This window comes from Chaetodon trifascialis, chromosome 15 (assembly GCF_039877785.1).
Source record: "Chaetodon trifascialis isolate fChaTrf1 chromosome 15, fChaTrf1.hap1, whole genome shotgun sequence".
Classification (NCBI taxonomy): Eukaryota; Metazoa; Chordata; class Actinopteri; order Chaetodontiformes; family Chaetodontidae; genus Chaetodon; species Chaetodon trifascialis.
Genome location: NC_092070.1, coordinates 16944687 through 16968006, shown reverse-complemented (window position 1 = coordinate 16968006; position 23320 = coordinate 16944687). Strand labels below are relative to the sequence as shown.

The window sequence follows — 23320 nt, the reverse complement described above, 5'->3', positions numbered from 1 at the left end:
ATGCTGGGGACCCTCTGCACTCTCATCACTGCTCTAACATGTAAGGAGGCTGACTTACTGCAGCTTTGAGCTCATGTTGGATTCATCAGTCTGTGTGTTTCTCTTGACTTCATGTCATCTTGTTGTTTCCAGGTGTGAGTGGTGTGACGGTGGTGACACAGAAGCCTCCTGTTGTGACGCTGTGGACAGGAGAGACAGCCACCATGGACTGTAACCTGGGCACTGTGACTGACAGTTCTGCTCGCTGGTACAAACAGATTCCAGGAGGAGTTCCTCAGTTTGTACTGAGGTTTTATCACAGCTCAAGCTCTCCAAACTATGGCTCTGGTTTCTCGTCTCCAAAGTTCACATCTACTCATCAGTCAACATCAGATTATCGTTTGATCATCAGCAATGTGGAGGAGGGAGACTCAGCAGTCTATTACTGTCACACATGGGACAACTCTGCTAAGGAGGACGTATCACAGTGATTTACACTGTGACAAAAACCTCCTCACTAAATACTTCTGCTTTTTGAGTTTCTGACACGTGTCCACTGATAATGCACAGTGGTGACACTGTTTCCTCACAGCTAAAATGTCCCGGGTTCGATTCCCACCTGGGGCACTGTGGGTGTTGAGGACCTGTCCTCCACCATGGCTTCGGTGCCTGCTGCCCCTTATCTCGAGGAAAGCGGCCTTTCAGTGTGGAGTTTGCATGTTCTGCTGGGGGATCCTACATAAAATGAAACCCCCCTCTAAAAAACATGCAAGAAGATCACCACCTGACCAAAGGTGACGAGAAGGAAACTGGGTCCCCAGGCACCGGTCGGCTGGCAGCCCACCGCTCCTGGCCTGGTCTGCCGCAGAGGAAGGACCACCAGAATGGGTCAAAAGCGGAGGAAGAATTTCACCAATGCATGGCATGTGTGTAGCATGTTGTGGTGTGTGACAAATGAAGGGATTTCTTTCTTTCTTTCTTTCTTTCTTTCTTTCTTTCTTTCTTTCTTTCTTTCTTTCTTTCTTTCTTTCTTTCTTTCTTTCTAATAGAGCCACAAACAAGCTCAGTGGAACATCCCACCACGTCCAATGGTGTAAATAATGAAAATAATTTTGTTTTCTTTCCCCACGAATTGACAAAGGTACACATTTATAAGTGTTTTGCATTCATTCTTTGACAATAAAATAATAATAATAATAAAATACTTATTGGAGAAGTGAACCAGTAAAACCATTCCATCTTCACACAGAATAAATTTGCTTTTTCTGTTCTTCGTTCTTTACAAATCAAGATTCACACCTGGTGCTGTGTTTATATTTTCTTTATTCACCAAATGTTTCAGGGGTCTGGTGGACCGGCAACATTGTGATTTTAAAAACTTTGTTGTCATTACTCTGAGCATTGTGTCTATTTCTGTGTACGTACATTGAGAGCAACAGAAAACCACATTCCTTGAGTGTGTAAACATGATTGTTACTGAACACTGTTTACTGCTCATACTGTCATAAACAACTGTGAGAAACCATCAATCTGAAATCCAGCATCAAATTCATGATGTGATCAAATTGTTTTGGTCTTTTGACTCAAACAGCACCTTAAAAAAAACATTTGTACCACCTGAGAATATGAACACTGGTATCAACTCCTCCTCCTCCTCCTCCTCCTCCTCCTCCTCCTCCTCCTCTTCTCCTCCTCCTCCTCCTCCTCCTCCTCTCCTCAGTGTCTTTATAAGCTTCAGTCTCTCTTCTCCTCACACTCCAACCCTGCTCACCTCTCAGCTGGACAGTAAGGGACGTTTACAGCACACACTGACAACATGCTGGGGACCCTCTGCACTCTCATCACTGCTCTAACATGTAAGATATTCTTCTCATTGCTTTTATAGCTCATATTTTCACACACAAACCTTTCACTCATGCATTTTTCTCTGTTTGTTGACAGATGTTGATGCAGCCAAAGTGCTGACCCAGACGCCTGCTGTCCACACAGTTTCTCCAGGACAAGAGGTTGTTCTCAACTGCAACATTCAGAGAGATGATAACCAATATGTCAGTTGGTACAAACAGGTTCCTGGTGAAGCTCCTCAGTATGTTCTGAGATTTTACCACAGTCACAGTTCACCCAGCTTTGGAACAGGATTCTCCTCAGACAGATTCAACTCTAAAGCCTCATCAAACACAGATTACCAGTTCATCATTAAGAGGGCAGAGGCAGGAGACTCTGCTGTCTATTACTGTCAAACATATGACAGCTCTGCTAAAGAGTTCGTATCACAGTGATTTACACTGTGACAAAAACCTCCTCACTAACTACTTCTGCTTTCTGACTCTCTGACACATGTCCACTGATAATAGAGCCACAAACAAGCTCACTGTAACATCCCACCATGTCCAATCATTTGTTTTCAAAAATGTAAAGAATTTAGTTTTCTTTGCCCAAAATTTAACAAAAGTATACATTTATTAATATTTTGCATTCATTCCCTCACAATCAGAATATTATTAATAATATAATAATATATTATGATCTGAACCAGCAAAAACATTCCAGCTTCATCCAGAATAAAACCTTGTGTGGTTTTATTCATGACATGACTGGTAACATTGTGGTTTTAAAGAAATAAAGCCATAATACTTAATGTAAAATAAAAGTGTTTACTTAGGGCTAAGCTGGAGCTCTGACGGGCTGCAGGTGAGCTGCTTGGAGCAGGTGTGTCTGCTGAACAGCAATCAGGAAGTGAGGAGCAGAGGAGAGCTACGACCACAACACATCCACAGACAAACACACAGAGAAACAAAGAGGGGAGCACAGGAGACACGAGGTCAGGGAGAAAACACAGGAAACACCAGGAATAACTGAACGTGACGATGGCTGCAGAGGCTGGGGTCCTGCATATATGTTATTTCTGTTGGATTTAGTCCGATCAGTCTCAGTATTAACGAGTGCTCACAGAAGGATTCACAAATGTAAATCAGGATTTATAAATAATCTAAAATCCAGCAACATCATATTTATCATGTGATTATGTTTTTTAAGTCTTTTGACTTGAACAGATCCTTAAAAAGAACATTTGTACCACCACTGAGAATATTAACACTCCTCCTCCTCCTCCTCCTCCTCCTCCTCCTCCTCCTCCTCCTCCTCCTCCTCCTCCTCCTCCTCTTCTCCTCTCCTCAGTGTCTTTATAAGCTTCAGTCTCTCTTCTCCTCACACTCCAACCCTGCTCACCTCTCAGCTGGACAGTAAGGGACGTTTACAGCACACACTGACAACATGCTGGGGACCCTCTGCACTCTCATCACTGCTCTAACATGTAAGATATTCTTCTCATTGCTTTTATAGCTCATATTTTCACACACAAACCTTTCACTCATGGATTTTTCTCTCTTTGTTGACAGATGTTGATGCAGTGATCGTGCTGACCCAGACGCCTGCTGTCCACACAGTTTCTCCAGGACAAGAGGTTGTTCTCAACTGCAACATTCAGAGATATGATGGATACGTTGTCAGTTGGTACAAACAGGTTCCTGGTGAAGCTCCTCAGTATGTTCTGAGATTTTCCTACGGGAGCAGTTCACTCAGCTTTGGAACAGGATTCTCCTCAGACAGATTCAACTCTAAAGCCTCATCAAACACAGATTACCAGTTCATCATTAAGAGGGCAGAGGCAGGAGACTCTGCTGTCTATTACTGTAACACATGGGACAGCTCTGCTTCTGCAGCTGTATCACAGTGATTTACACTGTGACAAAAACCTCCTCACTGAAAACTTTTTGAGTCTCTGACACATTTCAACTGATAATAGACTCAAACAAACCCAGTGTGCGATTTCAAAAATGTTGGGCCCCTGTGTGAAACATGTATAGAAGCAGAATGTGATGAATATTCAAAATCCCACATTTTATTGAAAATGTCACACTGCGGTGAGGTCGTCCTGTCTTGGGTTATTGTCTTGTCATTTCCTGTTTTATTTTGAAAGTCTAACTCTCCTCTCGTTTCAGATCACTTGCCCTTCCTCTTGTGTCACCTGTTCGTCATCCCTGATTCCTGATTGTGTCCACCTGTTCCCCATTACCCTCATGTGTTTAAATAGTCTGCGTCTCCCTTTGTCCTGTGCCGAAGTGTTTCGTCTTATGTCCGATCACCAAAGCCTGCATCATAGCTCACAGCCACAGTCTGTACTTGTAAGTCTTGTTTCCTCGTCAGAGTGATTTTTTGTTGTAACTTCTGTAGTTTAGTTTAGCATTTATAGTCTTCTGAGTAATTTGCTTTTTTGGTTTGCCTCCCTTAGGAGTGATTTTTAGTTCATATAGTTCATAGTTGTAGTGAGTCTAGCCTCCATCTTTTAGGAGAGTTTTTTGTTTCTGTCCTGTTCTTTCTATTTCTTTGTTAGCTCATTCTCCATTCGGAGAGACTTTAGTTTAAAGTTTTGTAGCCTTTTGATTTTCCTCTCTGTGAGTGATTTTGATTTTGATAATTTTAATAGATCCGTGTTTGAGATATTTTCCTCCTTTGGAGTGTTTTTTGTTTTCACTAGAGTAGTCAAGAATTCTCATAGATCAGGTTTCATAGCCCCTTTGTTTGCTCTGCATTGAGGTTGTCTTGACTCAATAAAAGTCTGCTCACTGTCATTCTCTGCTCCTGAGTCCTGTTTTGAGTTCGGGCCTGACAGTACACTTCGGCCAGTATGGACTCAGCAGAGGCTGGCCGGTGGGCGGCCACGTTACAGGCTCAGGAAGCCCGCATCTCTCGTCAGGAGGAGTTCCAGACGGCGATGGTGGGTCAGCTTGGCCAGCTTTCGGCCCAGGTGAGGGAGCTGACGGACCACCTGCGGCAGACAGCCCCACCATCAGCGGCGCCGGAACCCCCAGCTCCTGCTGCGGCCGCGTCCCAGGGCGTGGCCGGGATGGGAATCAAGTTGGCTTCCCCGGAGCGATACTCGGGGGAACCAGGACAATGCAGGGCTTTCCTTATTGATTGTTCCATACATTTTGAACAGCTCCCGCACGCATTCATCACAGACAAGTCTAAAATTGCATTCATGATTTCCTACCTGACAGGGAGAGCCAAAGCTTGGGCCGCCGCTGAGTGGGCTCGAGACTCTCCGCTTTGCTCCTCTTTTACAGACTTCAAAACTGCTCTCATGATGACTTTCGATCCTGTGTCGACTGACAGGGAAAAGGCCAGGGAGTTGAGCAGAGTGACACAGGGCCGGGACTCGGTGTGCGACTATGCTATTCGCTTTCGCACCCTGGCGGCGGAGAGTGGGTGGAATAACACCGCCCTGTACGATGTCTTCCTGAAGGGGCTGGCGACTCATATCCAGGAGCTGCTGTTGCCCCTGGATTTGCCTGCGGACCTGGATTCACTCATCTCGCTTGCCATCCGGACTGACAACCGGGTTCGTGAGCTCCGGCAACCACGGAGCAGCGGTTCGAGGGAAGAGGAGCCCATGCAGCTTGGCAGGACACGGCTGACACCAGAGGAGCGACGACGACGCCAGCAGGAAGGCAGCTGCTTTTACTGCGGCAAATCTAATCACCTCGTCGCTACCTGTCCGGCCAAAAAGATCCAGGAGGTGAGTCAACCCCCAGCCACGGACCGCGCTCCGCGCAGCCTGACGCCTGTTAAGGTAACGCACCATGCCATCACTATGGACATTGAGGCACTCATAGACTCTGGGGCCGATGAGAGCTTAATTGACTGGGGGCTGGCGGAGACATTGGGGTTAAAATCGAACCCCCTGGCCAGCCCCATCAAAGCCAGGGCTCTCAACGGAAAAAAACTGTTTTTGATCACTCACGCCACGGAACCACTGGATCTGCAGATCCAGGGGCATTGGGAACTCCTGACCTTTTACTTGGTTACTTCACCCTCTCAGTCTCTGGTTTTAGGCTACCCTTGGTTATGTCAACACAACCCCCACGTGAACTGGATAACAGGGGCTATTATGGGATGGGGGGAGGATTGTGTGGACCACCGCAAACCGGTTCCGGTCCAGGGGAATAACATGACTGCTATTAATCACTTCTCTGTCACCTCTGCCACAGACTCTGAAACCTCTGACCTGAGCTCCGTGCCTTCCTGCTACCACCACCTCCGAGAGGTTTTTAACAAAAGCAAGGCCTTGTCACTTCCCCCACACCGGCCCTACGACTGCGCCATAGACTTGATTCCTGGCTCCCCCATACCCAAGGGCCGGTTGTACTCCATCTCCGGGCCAGAGAAAGCAGCCATGAAAGATTACATAGAGTCATCATTGAGGGCGGGGCTTATTCGTCCTTCCTCGTCAGCAGCTGGGGCCGGATTCTTTTTTGTGGGGAAAAAGGACGGATCTCTCAGGCCCTGCATCGACTACAGCCCCCTAAACGCCATCACCGTCAAAAATCGCTATCCCCTGCCCCTGATGACGTCTGTTTTCGACCAGCTGCAGCAGGCTAAGGTATTTACCAAGCTAGATTTACGCAATGCCTATCATTTAATCAGGATCAGAGAGGGGGATGAATGGAAAACAGGATTTAATACTCCTAGCGGCCACTACGAGTACTTAGTCATGCCTTTCGGTCTCACTAATGCCCCAGCTGTATTCCAGACTATGATAAATGAGGTGCTCCGGGATTTTTTAGACCGGTTTGTGTATGTGTATTTGGATGACATTCTCATTTACTCACCAGATCTAGAAACTCACAGAAACCATGTATCCCAGGTCCTCCAACGGTTGTTGGAGAATAAGCTCTATGTGAAAGCAGAAAAAAGTGAGTTTCATGCCGACACCGTCTCCTTCCTGGGCTTCATTGTAGCCCCTGGAAGGGTGCAGATGGATCCGGCTAAAGTGAGCGCTGTGGCCAAGTGGCCCACGCCTGATAGCCGCAAAAAAGTCCAGCAGTTCCTCGGCTTTGCTAACTTTTACAGGCGGTTTATCAGACACTTCAGTGCTATAGCGGCTCCGCTCCATGCACTCACCTCCACGAAGCAGCCATTCCTCTGGACTCCGGAGGCAGAGGCAGCCTTTCAGCACCTCAAGACCCGCTTCACCACGGCTCCCATTCTCACGATGCCTGATCCTCTGCGGCAGTTTGTGGTCGAGGTGGACGCCTCCAATGAAGGGGTTGGGGCAGTCCTGTCCCAGCGGTCGGAACAGGACGGGAAGGTGCATCCCTGCGCCTTCTTTTCGCGGCGCCTGTCCAGGGCGGAGCGGAACTATGACGTCGGCGACCGGGAGCTGCTGGCGGTCAAGCTGGCCTTGGAAGAGTGGAGACACTGGCTTGAGGGGGCGGAACATCCGTTTATTGTCTGGACCGATCATAAGAACTTGGAATACATACGTAAAGCCAAGAGACTGAATTCTCGCCAGGCCAGGTGGGGACTCTTTTTTAACCGCTTCTCCTTCTCTCTTTCTTACAGGCCGGGGTCCCAGAATGTCAAGCCCGATGCCCTGTCACGAATCTACGACCCCGAACCTGTTGCCAAAGAACCAGAGCCAATCCTTCCACGGACCTGTGTGGTTGGAGCGGTGACTTGGCAGATAGAAAATGAGGTTAAGCATGCAAACGGTGAGAGCCTGCCACCTAGTGGGTGTCCCGAGAATCGATTGTTTGTCCCGGCTGAGCTGCGCCCACAGGTGATCCACTGGGCTCACACCTCGCTGCTTTCCTGTCATCCGGGGGTACGGCGCACCATGTATGCCATCTCCCGGAGGTTCTGGTGGTCATCCATGGAACGGGAGGTCCGGGAGTACGTCGAGGCTTGTTCGGTCTGTGCCAGGAATGAGACGTCCTCCAGGCCACGTATGGGACTTCTTCAGCCGCTGCCCATCCCCTCCAGACCATGGGCCGAAATCTCCATGGACTTCGTCACGGGGCTCCCGGTCTCCCAAGGTAACACCACGGTTCTTACGGTGGTAGACAGATTTTCCAAAATGACTAGATTCATAGCCTTGCCCAAATTGCCCACAGCCAAAGAAACGGCTGAGATTATGATTAACCATGTCTTCAGAGTCCACGGATTTCCTAGGGACATTGTTTCTGACCGGGGGCCCCAGTTTGTGTCACGTTTCTGGAAGGAGTTTTGTCGTCTCATCGGGGCCACGGCTAGTCTCACCTCAGGCTATCACCCGGAGGCCAACGGCCAGACCGAACGCATCAACCAGCAGTTGGAAACCGGCCTCCGATGTTTGGTGTCCCAGAACCCCTCAACATGGAGCAAACACCTGGTCTGGGTCGAGTATGCCCACAACTCCCTGCCCACCTCAGCCACAGGTTTTTCACCCTTCAAATGTGCGTATGGTTACGAGCCTCCTGTCTTCGCGGACCAGGAACCTGAAGTGTCGGTGCCTTCCGCCCATGCCATGATCCGCCGTTGCCGACGAATCTGGGCGGCCGCCCGGCAGCTCCTTATCCGCCAGGGAGACCGGGTCAAAAAGGCCGCGGACCGGAGAAGACGGCCCGCTCCTGCATACCAGCCAGGCCAGAGAGTGTGGCTCTCAGCCAAGAACCTTCACCTCCGAACCACCTCGAGGAAATTGGCACCACGCTTCGTGGGGCCATTCCCCATCACTAAGGTTATTGGTCCTGCAGCAGTTCGCCTGCGTCTGCCCCGGTCTCTCCGTGTCCACCCCACGTTCCACGTAAGCCAGGTCAAACCAGTCAAGGACAGTTCCATGGTCCCGGCCCCCCCGCCCCCTCCTCCTCCGGAAGTTATAGACGGGGGTCCTGTCTACAAGGTCAAGAGGTTGCTGGCAGTGCGCACCCGGGGTCGGGGCAAGCAGTACCTGGTTGACTGGGAGGGTTATGGCCCAGAGGAGCGTCAGTGGGTCCCGTCCCGCTTCATACTGGACCGGTCCCTCATAGACGACTTTGTCAGGGACCATCCTGAACTTCCTGGGCCGTCAGGAGTCGGCCCTTGGGGGGGGGGTACTGTCACACTGCGGTGAGGTCGTCCTGTCTTGGGTTATTGTCTTGTCATTTCCTGTTTTATTTTGAAAGTCTAACTCTCCTCTCGTTTCAGATCACTTGCCCTTCCTCTTGTGTCACCTGTTCGTCATCCCTGATTCCTGATTGTGTCCACCTGTTCCCCATTACCCTCATGTGTTTAAATAGTCTGCGTCTCCCTTTGTCCTGTGCCGAAGTGTTTCGTCTTATGTCCGATCACCAAAGCCTGCATCATAGCTCACAGCCACAGTCTGTACTTGTAAGTCTTGTTTCCTCGTCAGAGTGATTTTTTGTTGTAACTTCTGTAGTTTAGTTTAGCATTTATAGTCTTCTGAGTAATTTGCTTTTTTGGTTTGCCTCCCTTAGGAGTGATTTTTAGTTCATATAGTTCATAGTTGTAGTGAGTCTAGCCTCCATCTTTTAGGAGAGTTTTTTGTTTCTGTCCTGTTCTTTCTATTTCTTTGTTAGCTCATTCTCCATTCGGAGAGACTTTAGTTTAAAGTTTTGTAGCCTTTTGATTTTCCTCTCTGTGAGTGATTTTGATTTTGATAATTTTAATAGATCCGTGTTTGAGATATTTTCCTCCTTTGGAGTGTTTTTTGTTTTCACTAGAGTAGTCAAGAATTCTCATAGATCAGGTTTCATAGCCCCTTTGTTTGCTCTGCATTGAGGTTGTCTTGACTCAATAAAAGTCTGCTCACTGTCATTCTCTGCTCCTGAGTCCTGTTTTGAGTTCGGGCCTGACAGAAAATAACACAAAATATGAAATGTTGAAACAGAGAAATTTCATTGTGGTCTGATCATGACATCCTCATTTAGATTTTAATGCCAGCAACAGCAGTGTCCCAAGGTTTTCCAAGTCAGACTTCAGCTCTTTTGTGGTGTTCATCTTTTCTTCATTGATCAAATGTTTGCAGGTGAAGCGCATCAGCAACATTCATTTGAAAACAATAATAATGTAAAAATATTTCACAGATCTCAGTTACAAGCAATTTACACACATCGATCTGAGCAGCAGCAAGATGAATCGCCCCATGGAGTCCAGACACTGTTGATGGCAGATGAGTCCGTTGATTGACAAGCTGATGACGATGATGAAATGATGAAAGTGAAGATGTGTAAAGACTGGATGTGAGGATCTGATGAGAACAGCTGATATCTTCATTGACAGCCCCTGACAATGTCAACAAAGAAACCATGCCTGAGAACAGTGAATATATGATCGTCTGAGAAGGGCAATAATAATAATAATAATAATAATAATAAGAAGAAGAAGAAGAAGAAGAAGAAGGTCTTAGCGATGTTGTTTTCTTGATGTCGCAGTGCCAGCTGCTCCTCCTCCCTCTGTGTCTTGTCCCATCATCTCTGCTGATGAGGCTCATCAGTTTCATGCCGTCCATAATATCTTGATCATATAAATGGAGTCATATTTGGGAGAGCAGTTACGAGTCATCAGCATGCTGGATATACACATGTATGCATGCATATAATCTCTTCATGGTGAAAAGTAACCTATTACTTTAATCATGAAATACTTATTCAGCACTATTTGTTCTCCAGAAATTTTTTGATGTTCATTGTTGTTTTATATAATTTTCTCTCTTGCATGTACGTAAAGTTAAATGTTTATGTTGACCTCTGGTCAGCTTTGCTCTGAGCTGTTTGTCTATTTTTGTATAAGTACACTGAGAGCAACGGAAAACCAAATTCCTAGTGTGTGTAAACATACTTGGCCATTAAAGCTGATTCTGATTGTTACTGAACACTGTTTACTGCTCATAGTGTAAAAAGCAAGTGTGAAAAACCATCAATCTGAAATCCAGCAACATCGTATTTATCATGTGATCACATTTTTTTTTGGTCTTTTGACTCAAACACCTTAAAAAGAACATTTGTACCACCCCTGAGAATATTAACACCCCTCCTCCTCCTCCTCCTCCTCCTCCTCCTCCTCCTCCTCCTCCTCCTCCTCCTCTCCTCAGTGTCTTTATAAGCTTCAGTCTCTCTTCTCCTCACACTCCAACCCTGCTCACCTCTCAGCTGGACAGTAAGGGACGTTTACAGCACACACTGACAACATGCTGGGGACCCTCTGCACTCTCATCACTGCTCTAACATGTAAGATATTCTTCTCATTGATTTTATAGCTCATATTTTCACACACAAACCTTTCACTCGTGGATTTTTCTCTGTTTGTTGACAGATGTTGATGCAGTGATCGTGCTGACCCAGACGCCTGCTGTCCACACAGTTTCTCCAGGACAAGAGGTTGTTCTCAGCTGCAACATTCAGAGATATGATGGATATTATGTCAGTTGGTACAAACAGGTTCCTGGTGAAGCTCCTCAGTATGTTCTGAGATTTTCCTACGGGAGCAGTTCACCCGAGTTTGGAACAGGATTCTCCTCAGACAGATTCAACTCTAAAGCCTCATCAAAGACAGATTACCAGTTCATCATTAAGAGGGCAGAGGCAGGAGACTCTGCTGTCTATTACTGTCAAACATATGACAGCTCTGCTGCTGCAGCTGTATCACAGTGATTTACACTGTGACAAAAACCTCCTCACTAACTACTTCTGCTTTCTGACTCTCTGACACATGTCCACTGATAATAGACTCAAACCCAGTGTGCGATTTCAAAAATGTTGGGCCCCTGTGTGAAACATGTATAGAAGCAGAATGTGATGAATATTCAAAATCCCACATTTTATTGAAAATAACACAAAATATGAAATGTTGAAATAGAGAAATTTCATTGTGGTCTGATCATGACATCCTCATTTAGATTTTAATGCCAGCAACAGCAGTGTCCCAAGGTTTTCCAAGTCAGACTTCAGCTCTTTTGCGGTGTTCATCTTTTCTTCATTGATCAAATGTTTGCAGGTGAAGCGCATCAGCAACATTGATTTGAAAACAATAATAATGTAAAAATATTTCACAGATCTCAGTTACAAGCAATTTACACACATCGATCTGAGCAGCAGCAAGATGAATCGCCCCATGGAGTCCAGACACTGTTGATGGCAGATGAGTCCGTTGATTGACAAGCTGATGATGATGATGAAATGATGAAAGTGAAGATGTGTAAAGACTGGATGTGAGGATCTGATGAGAACAGCTAATATCTTCATTGACAGCCCCTGACAATGTCAACAAAGAAACCATGCCTGAGAACAGTGAATATATGATCATCTGAGAAGGGCAATAATAATAATAATAAGAATAATAATAATAATAATAATAAGAAGAAGAAGAAGAAGAAGAAGAAGAAGAAGAAGAAGAAGAAGGTCTTAGCGATGTTGTTTTCTTGATGTCGCAGTGCCAGCTGCTCCTCCTCCCTCTGTGTCTTGTCCCATCATCTCTGCTGATGAGGCTCATCAGTTTCATGCCGTCCATAATATCTTGATCATATAAATGGAGTCATATTTGGGAGAGCAGTCACGAGTCATCAGCATGCTGGATATACACATGTATGCATGCATATAATCTCTTCATGGTGAAAAGTAACCTATTACTTTAATCGTGAAATACTTATTCAGCACTATTTGTTCTCCAGACATTTTTTGATGTTCATTGTTGTTTTACATAATTTTCTCTCTTGCATGTACGTAAAGTTAAATGTTTATGTTGACCTCTGGTCAGCTTTGCTCTGAGCTGTTTGTCTATTTTTGTATACGTACACTGAGAGCAACGGAAAACCAAATTCCTAGTGTGTGTAAACATACTTGGCCATTAAATCTGATTTTGATTGTTACTGAACACTGTTTACTGCTCATAGTGTAAAAAGCAAGTGTGAAAAACCATCAATCTGAAATCCAGCAACATCGTATTTATCATGTGATCACATTTCTTTTTGGTCTTTTGACTCAAACACCTTAAAAAGAACATTTGTACCACCCCTGAGAATATTAACACTGATGTAAACTCCTCCTCCTCCTCCTCTCCTCCTCCTCCTCCTCCTCCTCCTCCTCCTCCTCGTCTCCTCAGTGTCTTTATAAGCTTCAGTCTCTCTTCTCCTCACACTCCAACCCTGCTCACCTCTCAGCTGGACAGTAAGGGACGTTTACAGCACACACTGACAACATGCTGGGGACCCTCTGCACTCTCATCACTGCTCTAACATGTAAGGAGGCTGACTTACTGCAGCTTTCAGCTCATGTTGGATTCATCAGTCTGTGTGTTTCTCTTGACTTCATGTCATCTTGTTGTTTCCAGGTGTGAGTGGTGTGACGGTGGTGACACAGAAGCCTCCTGTTGTGACGCTGAGGACAGGAGAGACAGCCACCATGGACTGTAACCTGGGCACTGTGACTACCAGTGTTGCTAGTTGGTACAAACAGATTCCAGGAGGAGTTCCTCAGTTTGTTTTATATTTTTATCACAGCTTTAGTTCTCCCACCTATGGCTCTGGTTTCTCGTCTCCAAAGTTCACATCTACTCATCAGTCACAATCATATTATCGTTTGATCATCAACAATGTGGAGGAGGGAGACTCAGCAGTCTACTACTGTCAAACATATGACAGCTCTGCTAAGGAGGAGGTATCACAGTGATTTACACTGTGACAAAAACCTCCTCACTAACTACTTCTGCTTTCTGACTCTCTGACACATGTCCACTGATAATAGAGCCACAATCAGGCTCAGTGTAACATCTCACCATGTGCGATAAGTTTTATTCGACCATTTAGATGCTCTTATTTTTTTTCCACAAGAATTGATTAATGTACATATTTATGAGTATTTTTGCCTTCATACTTTTACAATGAAATACAAAACAAAAACGCATTGAAGCAATGCACCATTAAAAACACTCCACCAACATGAATAATGAAAGCAACACTCAAACAAATACTGATGATGGTTCAACACAGTTTACGTAGGAATTGGGAAAGGTGAGATGGATTGATGGTGAGCTAAGATGGAGTTTACGGTGCAGTGTGTCAGGTGAGTGAATGGCTGGCAGACAGTGGACAGAGCAGAGCTGAACAGCAGAGCAGGGAGAAGCACAGCAGGCACAGAGAGCTGAGCTGTTGGCTGGAGAGTGGACTGGTGAGATGCTGAGCAGGACAGACAGACAGAAATCACAGAGAATGAGTGAACCTGAACACAGATTAACACAGGATTAATCACAGATACAAACAACACGAGCAATCACAGAACTAGAGCTTGACTTGGCCGCAGCTTTAGCAAACTGAAGGATCTGGAGACGAGTGGCTGAAGAACCAGGGTTGATGTTGTGCAGGGTTGATGAGTTGACGGGCTGCAGGTGAGCGGCTTGGAGCAGGTGTGTCTGCTGAACAGCAATCAGGAAGTGAGGAGCAGAGGAGAGCTACGACCACAACACATCCACAGACAAACACAGAGAAACAACGGCTGTGTCCCTCAGGGGCTGCATCCTTCGGAGGATGCATTTGAAGGCCGATTACATCATAGAGCTGCGCGAAGGCTGTCCCAATTCGTCCAAAGTCCTCCTTTTCCCTGTTTTCGGAGGATGCATCGCTACTATCCTTCGCAGCCTCACATATCCCAAAATGCTTTGCGCACCGATTGTTTTTTTTAACAATAGCGACCAACAGCACCAGCAGCACCATTATTATTGTTATTGTCGTTATTATATCGAACAATAATTTTGTCTGTTGACATAACAGAAAATATGGTTTGCATGTCATTTTGTGAGCAAGGAGCAGACGGAGGAGGTTATTAAATTCCGTGGTCAAAACGACCATCTGTTTACAGGAGCCAAAAACACGGCCACACTCGGATGGAGGTAACTGTTGAGGCATAAATGAATAGCCCATTTGTTCTCTACACATACTGTATTTGTATGTGAAAGTTACATAAAGGAACAAATATAATCTTTGGATCACATCGAATGTTGTTTTTGGGTGGGGGTGGGAATTTTATGTCTGTCCTGATGTCACTTTTTGTGAATCTGTACATATCTGTGATAATGTGATCTTGTGTGTTCACCTTTTGTCATGCTTCACTCATGTTTAGAACAATCCTGCAGAAAATGGGATTGACAAAAAATGATTGACAGGTGCTGATGTTTTTTTTTTTTTTTTTTCTGCTTGATTATGTTCTGTGTTGTTAGATTTAAACTGTTAATTAAAAATATTGTGTTCTAAATTCTTATAACCTTGTTACATTTTCTATTCCATTTCTTATTTACAATATAAGTAGACTTTTGAACTACTTTTCAGTGACAACAGAATTAGTTTATTTTTTTCTGTGATATTTACAGATATTTACAAAGATACAATATGAATATTTCTATTTACACGTGGGCATTCTTAAAATGTACAACTATTTACAAAAGATCAGTAGAAATGACTATTTACAGAGATTTGCAGATTTACAGAGAACATGTATACAGTTGAGGCTGAGCAGGAGTCCCTGGTGGTGCTGCAAGATTATTGAAGCAAACAGTTTCCTGTTCCGATAACAGTGACCATCAGGACCACTTGGAGGCTTGATCCTCACATGGCAGCCATCGATTGCTCCAGTAGCTTTTCCAAAGGCTCTGTGTCTTGCCAGCTCTGCAAACCCCTGAGTTACTGCTGCCAGGCCTTCTGTGGTCTTGGGGAGGTAGATGACCCTGTGGCGAATGGCCACCACCTCCTCAGTGACTCAATGGATTATGCGGTGAACAGTGGAGCGAGCGAGGCATCCCAAACACCCTTTTGCCACCACAACTGGAGGATGTCCCACTCCCCAGCCAGAAGAGACAGACCAAGGTCTCTATTGTGGCACCCCATCCGTGTCGCCTTTCCTGGTGGAGAAGCTCCAGCAGCACCGCCAGGGACTCTCTGCTCAGCCTAAAATCTCGTCTGGTGTCATGATCGTTGAAAAATAATAGCAGAACAGGAACACTGATGTTTATGCAGCAGTACATCACCCTTGTCTGGATGGAGAAGGGAGGGTAAGAACAGGAGGATAAAACAAGAGCAACTGAATTTTAGTTGATGCAACAACTCTAGTGACTGTTAAAGCTTAGACCAATAATGCTTCATTTCTCCATCTGTTACACTTTGGCTCCTCAATATGGTTCTGATGTTTAATAACACAACATTTTAATAGGCTATTGAATTAAGTCAGGGTTATTTACAGGGTTCGTACACACTTAACTATTCAATTCAAGCACTTTTCAGATCTTGAAAACATAGCATTAAAATTACAGCATACAGCAGTATCAAGACTCATGGTTAAATGACACATATGTCACTCTGTCACTATGAATGGTAAGTGATTACATTGTAAAAACAGAAGCCACATGGCACAGCACTGACAAGACAGCGAGAAAAGAGAGCTTCTCATGAGTGATGTGTGTACCCTTACATTTTGTATCCATGGCAACGCACAGCGGTGGCAGCCATAGACATAATATACGTAGACGGCTCATTACGTGCTGGAGCGTAATCCAGCATCACCGACATATTGGGTGGGTCTCCGCTAGCACCAGAGCAGACCAAAGTCAACGTAAAGAGAGCAACTATGCCCCTATTTTATTTATTTATTTTATTTTATTTAGCTTCCCAGCCCCAGTTGCAAGCTTAACAGGGTAGTGTAAGACGCTGGAATGACCTGGAATTTTAAAGCTTACTTTTCCAGGCCTTAAAAAAAAGAAAGAAGGAAAGAATGTACTGAGCAGGTATATATGGGAGCTTTGTATGTATGTATGTATGTATGTATATGTGTTAAAATCAGTGTGTATATATATATACACACACACACACACACACACACACACACACACACACATATATATATATACACATATCTATCATGTGATCATATTTTGATTCAAACAGCACCTTAAAAAAAAACATTTGCACCACCTCTGAGAATATTAACACTGATACAAACTCCTCCTCCTCCTCCTCCTCCTCCTCTTCTCAGTGTCTTTATAAGCTTCAGTCTCTCTTCTCCTCACACTCCAACCCTGCTCACCTCTCAGCTGGACAGTAAGGGACGTTTACAGCACACACTGACAACATGCTGGGGACCCTCTGCACTCTCATCACTGCTCTAACATGTAAGATATTCTTCTCATTGCTTTTATAGCTCATATTTTCACACACAAACCTTTCACTCATGGATTTTTCTCTGTTTGTTGACAGATGTTGATGCAGCCAAAGTGCTGACCCAGACGCCTGCTGTCCACACAGTTTCTCCAGGACAAGAGGTTGTTCTCAACTGCAACATTCAGAGATATGATCGTGCTTATGTCAATTGGTACAAACAGGTTCCTGGTGAAGCTCCTCAGCATGTTGTGGGTTTTTTCTATGGGGACAGTTCACTCAGCTTTGGAACAGGATTCTCCTCAGACAGATTCAACTCTAAAGCTTCATCAAACACAGATTACCAGTTCATCATTAAGAGGACAGAGGCAGGAGACTCTGCTGTCTATTACTGTGAAAAATGGGACGACTCTGCTAAAGAGTGGGTATCACAGTGATTTACACTGTGACAAAAACCTCCTCACTAAATACTTCTGCTTTCTGACTCACTGTCACATGAAGTGATAACTGAGTGAAATATCTCATCTCATCACCAGCCAAAGGAGTGGAAGATCTCATGACTATCCTGCTTCACCTGACCTATGCTCACCTGAAGAGGCTGAGCGGCACTGTGAGAGTCATGCTCTTTGATTTTTCCAGTGTGTTCAAGACCATCCAGCCTGCCTTGCTGGGGTGCAGGCTGATGGAGATACAGGTAGACACTCACCTGATGGCCTGCACTGTGGGCTATCTGACTGGTCGTCCTCTGTATGTTAGACTGGCTGCATGTCTGCAGAAACTCTCTGATCTCTGGCGCTGTGAGCTGCATCAGTGAGGAGAAAGAGTCTGAGTGCAGTGACTCCTTTGTTGATTAATGTGGTCTGATCCAGCTGCCCCTCATCTCCAGTAAGACAAAGGAGCTGTTGGTGGACTTCAGCAGGCAGAAAACACCCACTACACCTCTGTCCATCCAGGGGGAGGATGTAGAAACGTTCCAGAGTTAGACGAACCTGGGAGGCTGTGCACAAGAACTGACTCTACTTTCTGTGGAGGCTCTGGTCTTTCAGTGTCTGCAGCTCCGTGCTGAGGATGTTCTCGCAGGCTGTGGTAGCCAGAGCTGTTTCCTTTGCTGTTGTTTGCTGGAGCATCAGGGTGAGGAGTCCTGAAGTGGCTCCAGGCTCCATTTCAGCTCTGCTGCTTTAATAACAGGACATTATGAAATATCATGGACATAATCACTGAACATTGTGAGTTTAATTTATACACACTTGTATATACACACCTCTAGTCTACATTTGATATCACCAATGATCTGTGCCAATAACCTGTTTACATTTCTAATGTTGTGTTAATTTTGGATTTGCAGACTTTGTGTCACTGCACATGAGTAACAGCCATCTGTGTCAACGTCATATTTATCATGCTGGCAGCCATACAGGGTGGTTCATTCATTGGACAACAAGACCATTCAGCTTCACAAACACCCATATCTCTCCTCCTGCAGGCTGCTGATTGGCCGGTCTTTTGCACTGTGGGTCAATCTCATCCTCTTCAAATTCAGTCAGAAACATGTTCCTCACATGCAGAAAAGTCTTCTTCATCCAAAGTGGAAGACACTCATTCAACACTCGCTTCTCTCCTCCTCTTCTTCTGTCAGGCGCTGCATGGTGTGCATTCAGTGGACACTGAAAACTCGCAGGTTCAAACCCAAAATATTACAGTCATTGGATTAAATACCCAAAATGTATTAAATACTTTTGGAGAACAATCACTTGGTCACCAGCTAATGTCATAAATGTGTCGGGGAGAAAATGAGGCTGGCAGAAGTCGACACCAAAGCAACAACTCCAAAAGCAAAAGGCAATTCACAGAGACATGACATAGAGTCCACAAAGTGTGAGGCTGGAAAACGATAATGAAACCCAAAAACACTGTGAAAAACTGTGGGGAAAAAAGGACTGAAATACACTGGGAGGAAGATTAATGAGGCACAGATGACAAAAATTAGACAGTCAAACGTGGGAAAATAAAGTAAAGTGGGACACAAAAGGTAAAACATGCAACAGGAAATAAAATAAACAAACAAACAAACAAAAACTTATTAACCAGATCATGACAGTTAGTGATGATTGTTCTATATTGTCCATGCATATTGTCATATCCATGTTCTTCATGGTTATAAAGTGACCTGTTTCATTAATCATTCAAATATTTATTCCACCACTATTTGCACTCTGCACCACTGCACTGTGGTTTTCTTGTTGGGATGCACAGAAACAGTCAAACATGATTATAGATGATGTTCATTATTGTTCTACATCATTTTTTCTCCTGTATGTGCGCGTGCTTAAATATTTATGTTTACCTTTGTTCAGCTTTGTTCTGAGCTGTATGTCTATTTCTGTGTGCGTACAATAGACCAACAGAAAACCAAAATCTCGATTGTTGAGTGATTGTTACTGAACACTGTAATAAACAATTGTGAGAAAACATGAATCTGAAATCCAGAAACACATGTCACAGGGTGTGTGCGTGCCTGTGTTTGGGTTGTGGGTCTGCTCTGTCCCCCAGCTCCCTCACCCACCCCCCTCTTGTTGTTAACAAGTGCACCTCCTGATTTGCGGTGATGAGTTGCACCTGTCCACAAAACGACTGGTCCCAACAGCCTTATCTCCGGATGCAGCCGGGGCCAGCTGTTTTGCAAGAAGAGGCTCCTCCCGAGACCCTGAACTCCTAGTGGCTGGTGAACTGTTTTTTATTTATTGAATTTTTTTTTTTTAAGAGACTTTAGTCAAGGACTATTTTAGCAAATATTAAGACTTCATTCTGTGTGCTGAATGACAGACTGCTCTCAAGTAGAAATGCAAGGAAAGCAGTTAGGGGCTCCACCCCTGAACACATACTGATCAGATGATATTTTTTGTTTGTTTGTCTTTTTTGTCTTTTGACTCAAACAACAACTTACAAAGAACATTTGTACCACCCCTGAGAATATTTACACTGATGTAAACTCCTCCTCCTCCTCCTCCTCCTCCTCCTCCTCCTCCTCCTCCTCTCCTCAGTGTCTTTATAAGCTTCAGTCTCTCTTCTCCTCACACTCCAACCCTGCTCACCTCTCAGCTGGACAGTAAGGGACGTTTACAGCACACACTGACAACATGCTGGGGACCCTCTGCACTCTCATCACTGCTCTAACATGTAAGATATTCTTCTCATTGCTTTCATAGCTCATATTTTCACACACAAACCTTTCACTCATGGGTTTTTCTCTGTTTGTTGACAGATGTTGATGCAGTGATCGTGCTGACCCAGACGCCTGCTGTCCACACAGTTTCTCCAGGACAAGAGGTTGTTCTCAACTGCAACATTCAGAGATATGATGGTGCTTATGTCAGTTGGTACAAACAGGTTCCTGGCGAAGCTCCTCAGTTTGTTGTGGGTTTTTACTACGAAAGAAGTTCACTCATCTTTGGAACAGGATTCTCCTCAGACAGATTCAACTCTAAAGCCTCATCAAACACAGATTACCAGTTCATCATTAAGAGGGCAGAGGCAGGAGACTCTGCTGTCTATTACTGTCACACGTGGGACGACTCTGCTAAAGAGGACGTATCACAGTGATTTACACTGTGACAAAAACCTCCTCACTAACTACTTCTGCTTTCTGACTCTCTGACACATGAACATGAATGCTCTCGATAACTACCCTACATGACACTTTTCGACAAACCAGTTTCATCAATCTGATCCTGACCAGTTTCTACCAAATCTCTTTCAACACTGAAATTGAAGGAATAATTAGATTTAGCAGTTGTTGTTTTCTGCTTTTCATTTAATTCTTTTCATTTGCAAGAGACAGAAAAAACACCAACAACTGATAAACAAAGATAAACACTTACTGTTGGGGATAAATATATGTGGTCAATATCTGTATTGATCAGTCAGTGGAAATGATGAATCACTTCTGTTTGTGGTCTCAGAGACTCCGTCTGTGAAACCAGATTAAATACAATGGATTTGAATCAGCTCCATCTGTGTGATTGGTGCTGTCAGCACTTTTTATGCAGCATTTCACCTCCCAAACATCAAATCAGTCTCCAGAAGTTCATGTTATTGCAGTTTTATAACAGTCTGTTCATAAGAGGTCTAACAGGGAGTTTGACCTCTCTGACGTTTAATTGACCTCAAACATCAGAAATGTCGCCATGTGTCAAAACATCTTTCACTTTTCTACATATTGAGTTTTAATGAGGTCATAAGAAGAACATATTGAGTATATTTGCACATACAGCAGTGGGTCTGTGGGTCTCCAACAACGTCAACAAAACACAGGGTGAACACTGTTACAGGACAAAATCCACAGCCTGATAAGTTCAGTACAGCAGGAGCCATTTTTGTGAGTCATTATGTCTCTGACATTATATCAACTGCTTTGGTTAAATCTGATCGTTTGAAGACGACTTTTGGCTGCAGCAAGTTAAACAGAAAATGACTGTTATCCCATCCCTGCAGTCAATAACAGCCAACCAAGTTCAGCTGCATTGTCTGAATGATGTTTCTCATTAGCATTGGACTGAATTGACTGATGATATCTGGACTTTGAACATGTCCAGCGTGAAAACAAAAGGATGCAGCAGAAGACTGAGAATCAGTCCTCAAGTCCAGCAGTGTCTGTGAGCAGAAGCAGACTGATGAAGTGAATGAGATGTTGACAGTGAAAGTTGGTCTCAACAGGATGTTTCAGTTCCACTCCCCTCATCAGTGAGAGTCAGGAGGTTTTTGTACGGCCATGTGTACAAACTGAATCACTGTGGTATTCGGACAAGGCACCAAGCTGACTGTGACAAGTAAGTACTTTTTAACTGATCACAAAACAAGACAGATTCTCTGTTTCTGAGTCAAATTCAGTCAAAATCATCAATTCATATCAGGCTGACTGTTTAGAAAGTCAAACATGTTGTTGAGTGAATTTCACTTTGACTTCTTTTCATCTGCTTTGATGCCAGACTGTGTCTTTGAGGACAAAGTAAAGATCTGCTAATGATCAAAATATGTTCAATGATATCTACAAATACTCTGAAGTGTTTTGATGGCTGAGCAATTTTAACATTTCGGCAAAATCTGTAAAAAATATATTTTATATTTTCAAGACTGATGACACTTTTGTATCATTGTAAAACCAAATGCTAAATAATCTGTCAAATGTAATTTATTCTGTCATATCAACACTAAATTATTGAGTTTATTCATGTTTACTGACTAATCTTCCCAAGTTTAGGGAGTTTTTTCATATAAATGAACATAGTTTTTCTCTCGATGATTAGACAGACAACAGCAAAACAGCTAAATGACCACTGATTTACTGTTGTGCCATTTGTGAGACACAGAAAGTGACTTCATGAATTTGTTCAACATAAAAATGATCCTGAATGAATCCAAATATTTCTCAGTTTGTAACTGATAGACTTTGTTTGAAACAGGAAGAGTGCTCATATTTTAGGTGATGATTTCAAAATGTTTTCACTCATTTAAAAAGCTTCTTCACTTCTTCACTGTGTCTGTTGTATTGTTGAAGAAAACAGGTCAATAATCTGCTGCTGTCATGCTTTGTATCAGTGATTCGATTTGGAGTTATTTGATGAATGTCCTTCATGTATTTTCAGGCTCCAGCCTCCCTCCTCCTGTCCTCACAGTCTTCCCTCCGTCCCGTGCTGAGCTCCAGTCCAACAAAGCCACTCTGGTCTGTCTGTCCAGTCAGTCTGTGCCTTTTGCAGATGTGAGCTGGTTGTCTGGTGGGAGTCCAGTGAGCAGCGGGATCTCCACCAGCACCGCTGTTCAGCAAGCAGACCAGACTTTCCGAATCAGCAGCTCTCTGGCCATCCAGACGTCAGACTGGGACATGGATAAGGTTTACACATGTAAAGTGTCTTTGGGCTCCCAGACTTCAGAGAAAGACATCAACAAGTCCCACTGTCCCACTCAAGAATAGCAGAGGAGCAGAATGAGCATTTCAAAGCTGCTTCTTTACTCTTTGTGCTCTTTGCTCATGACAAGGTTGACATGTTAGAAAAGATGTGTCTGCATGCTTGTAATAAATGTTGTGACAGTGAGGTGGAGGTGTTGTATCAGCTTTGCAACTGCTGCGTTTGTCCAGACTCATTCAATAAAAAGTAAACATACCAAAAACTGTGGACAACAAAAGTGTTTGTATTTATTTGTTTTGTTGAAAACATCATTTAAAACAATAATGTTCACCAAAATGTTGTAACTGTCAGGAGATTTTATTTTCCTCCTCGTGTTCATCTCACATCTCATGAATCCAGGACACAGAGATAACAGACATATTTGTGTCTGATTATTACTTCAGTGTGTTTTCTTCAGAAAGCTACATTGTTATTAGGTGTTAAT

The 23320-nt window shown here is 44.2% G+C and overlaps 1 protein-coding gene across 1 annotated transcript; it reads left to right on the top strand.

Moving 5' to 3' along the window:
• Positions 1-22992, top strand: LOC139343499 (immunoglobulin lambda-1 light chain-like). Its single transcript, XM_070981195.1, has 4 exons — positions 1-40; positions 133-458; positions 21726-21759; positions 22576-22992. The coding sequence occupies exons 1-4, from the start codon at positions 1-3 to the stop codon at positions 22899-22901; spliced, it is 726 nt and encodes a 241-aa protein (XP_070837296.1). The 3' UTR covers positions 22902-22992.
• Positions 22993-23320: the final 328 nt, after the last annotated feature.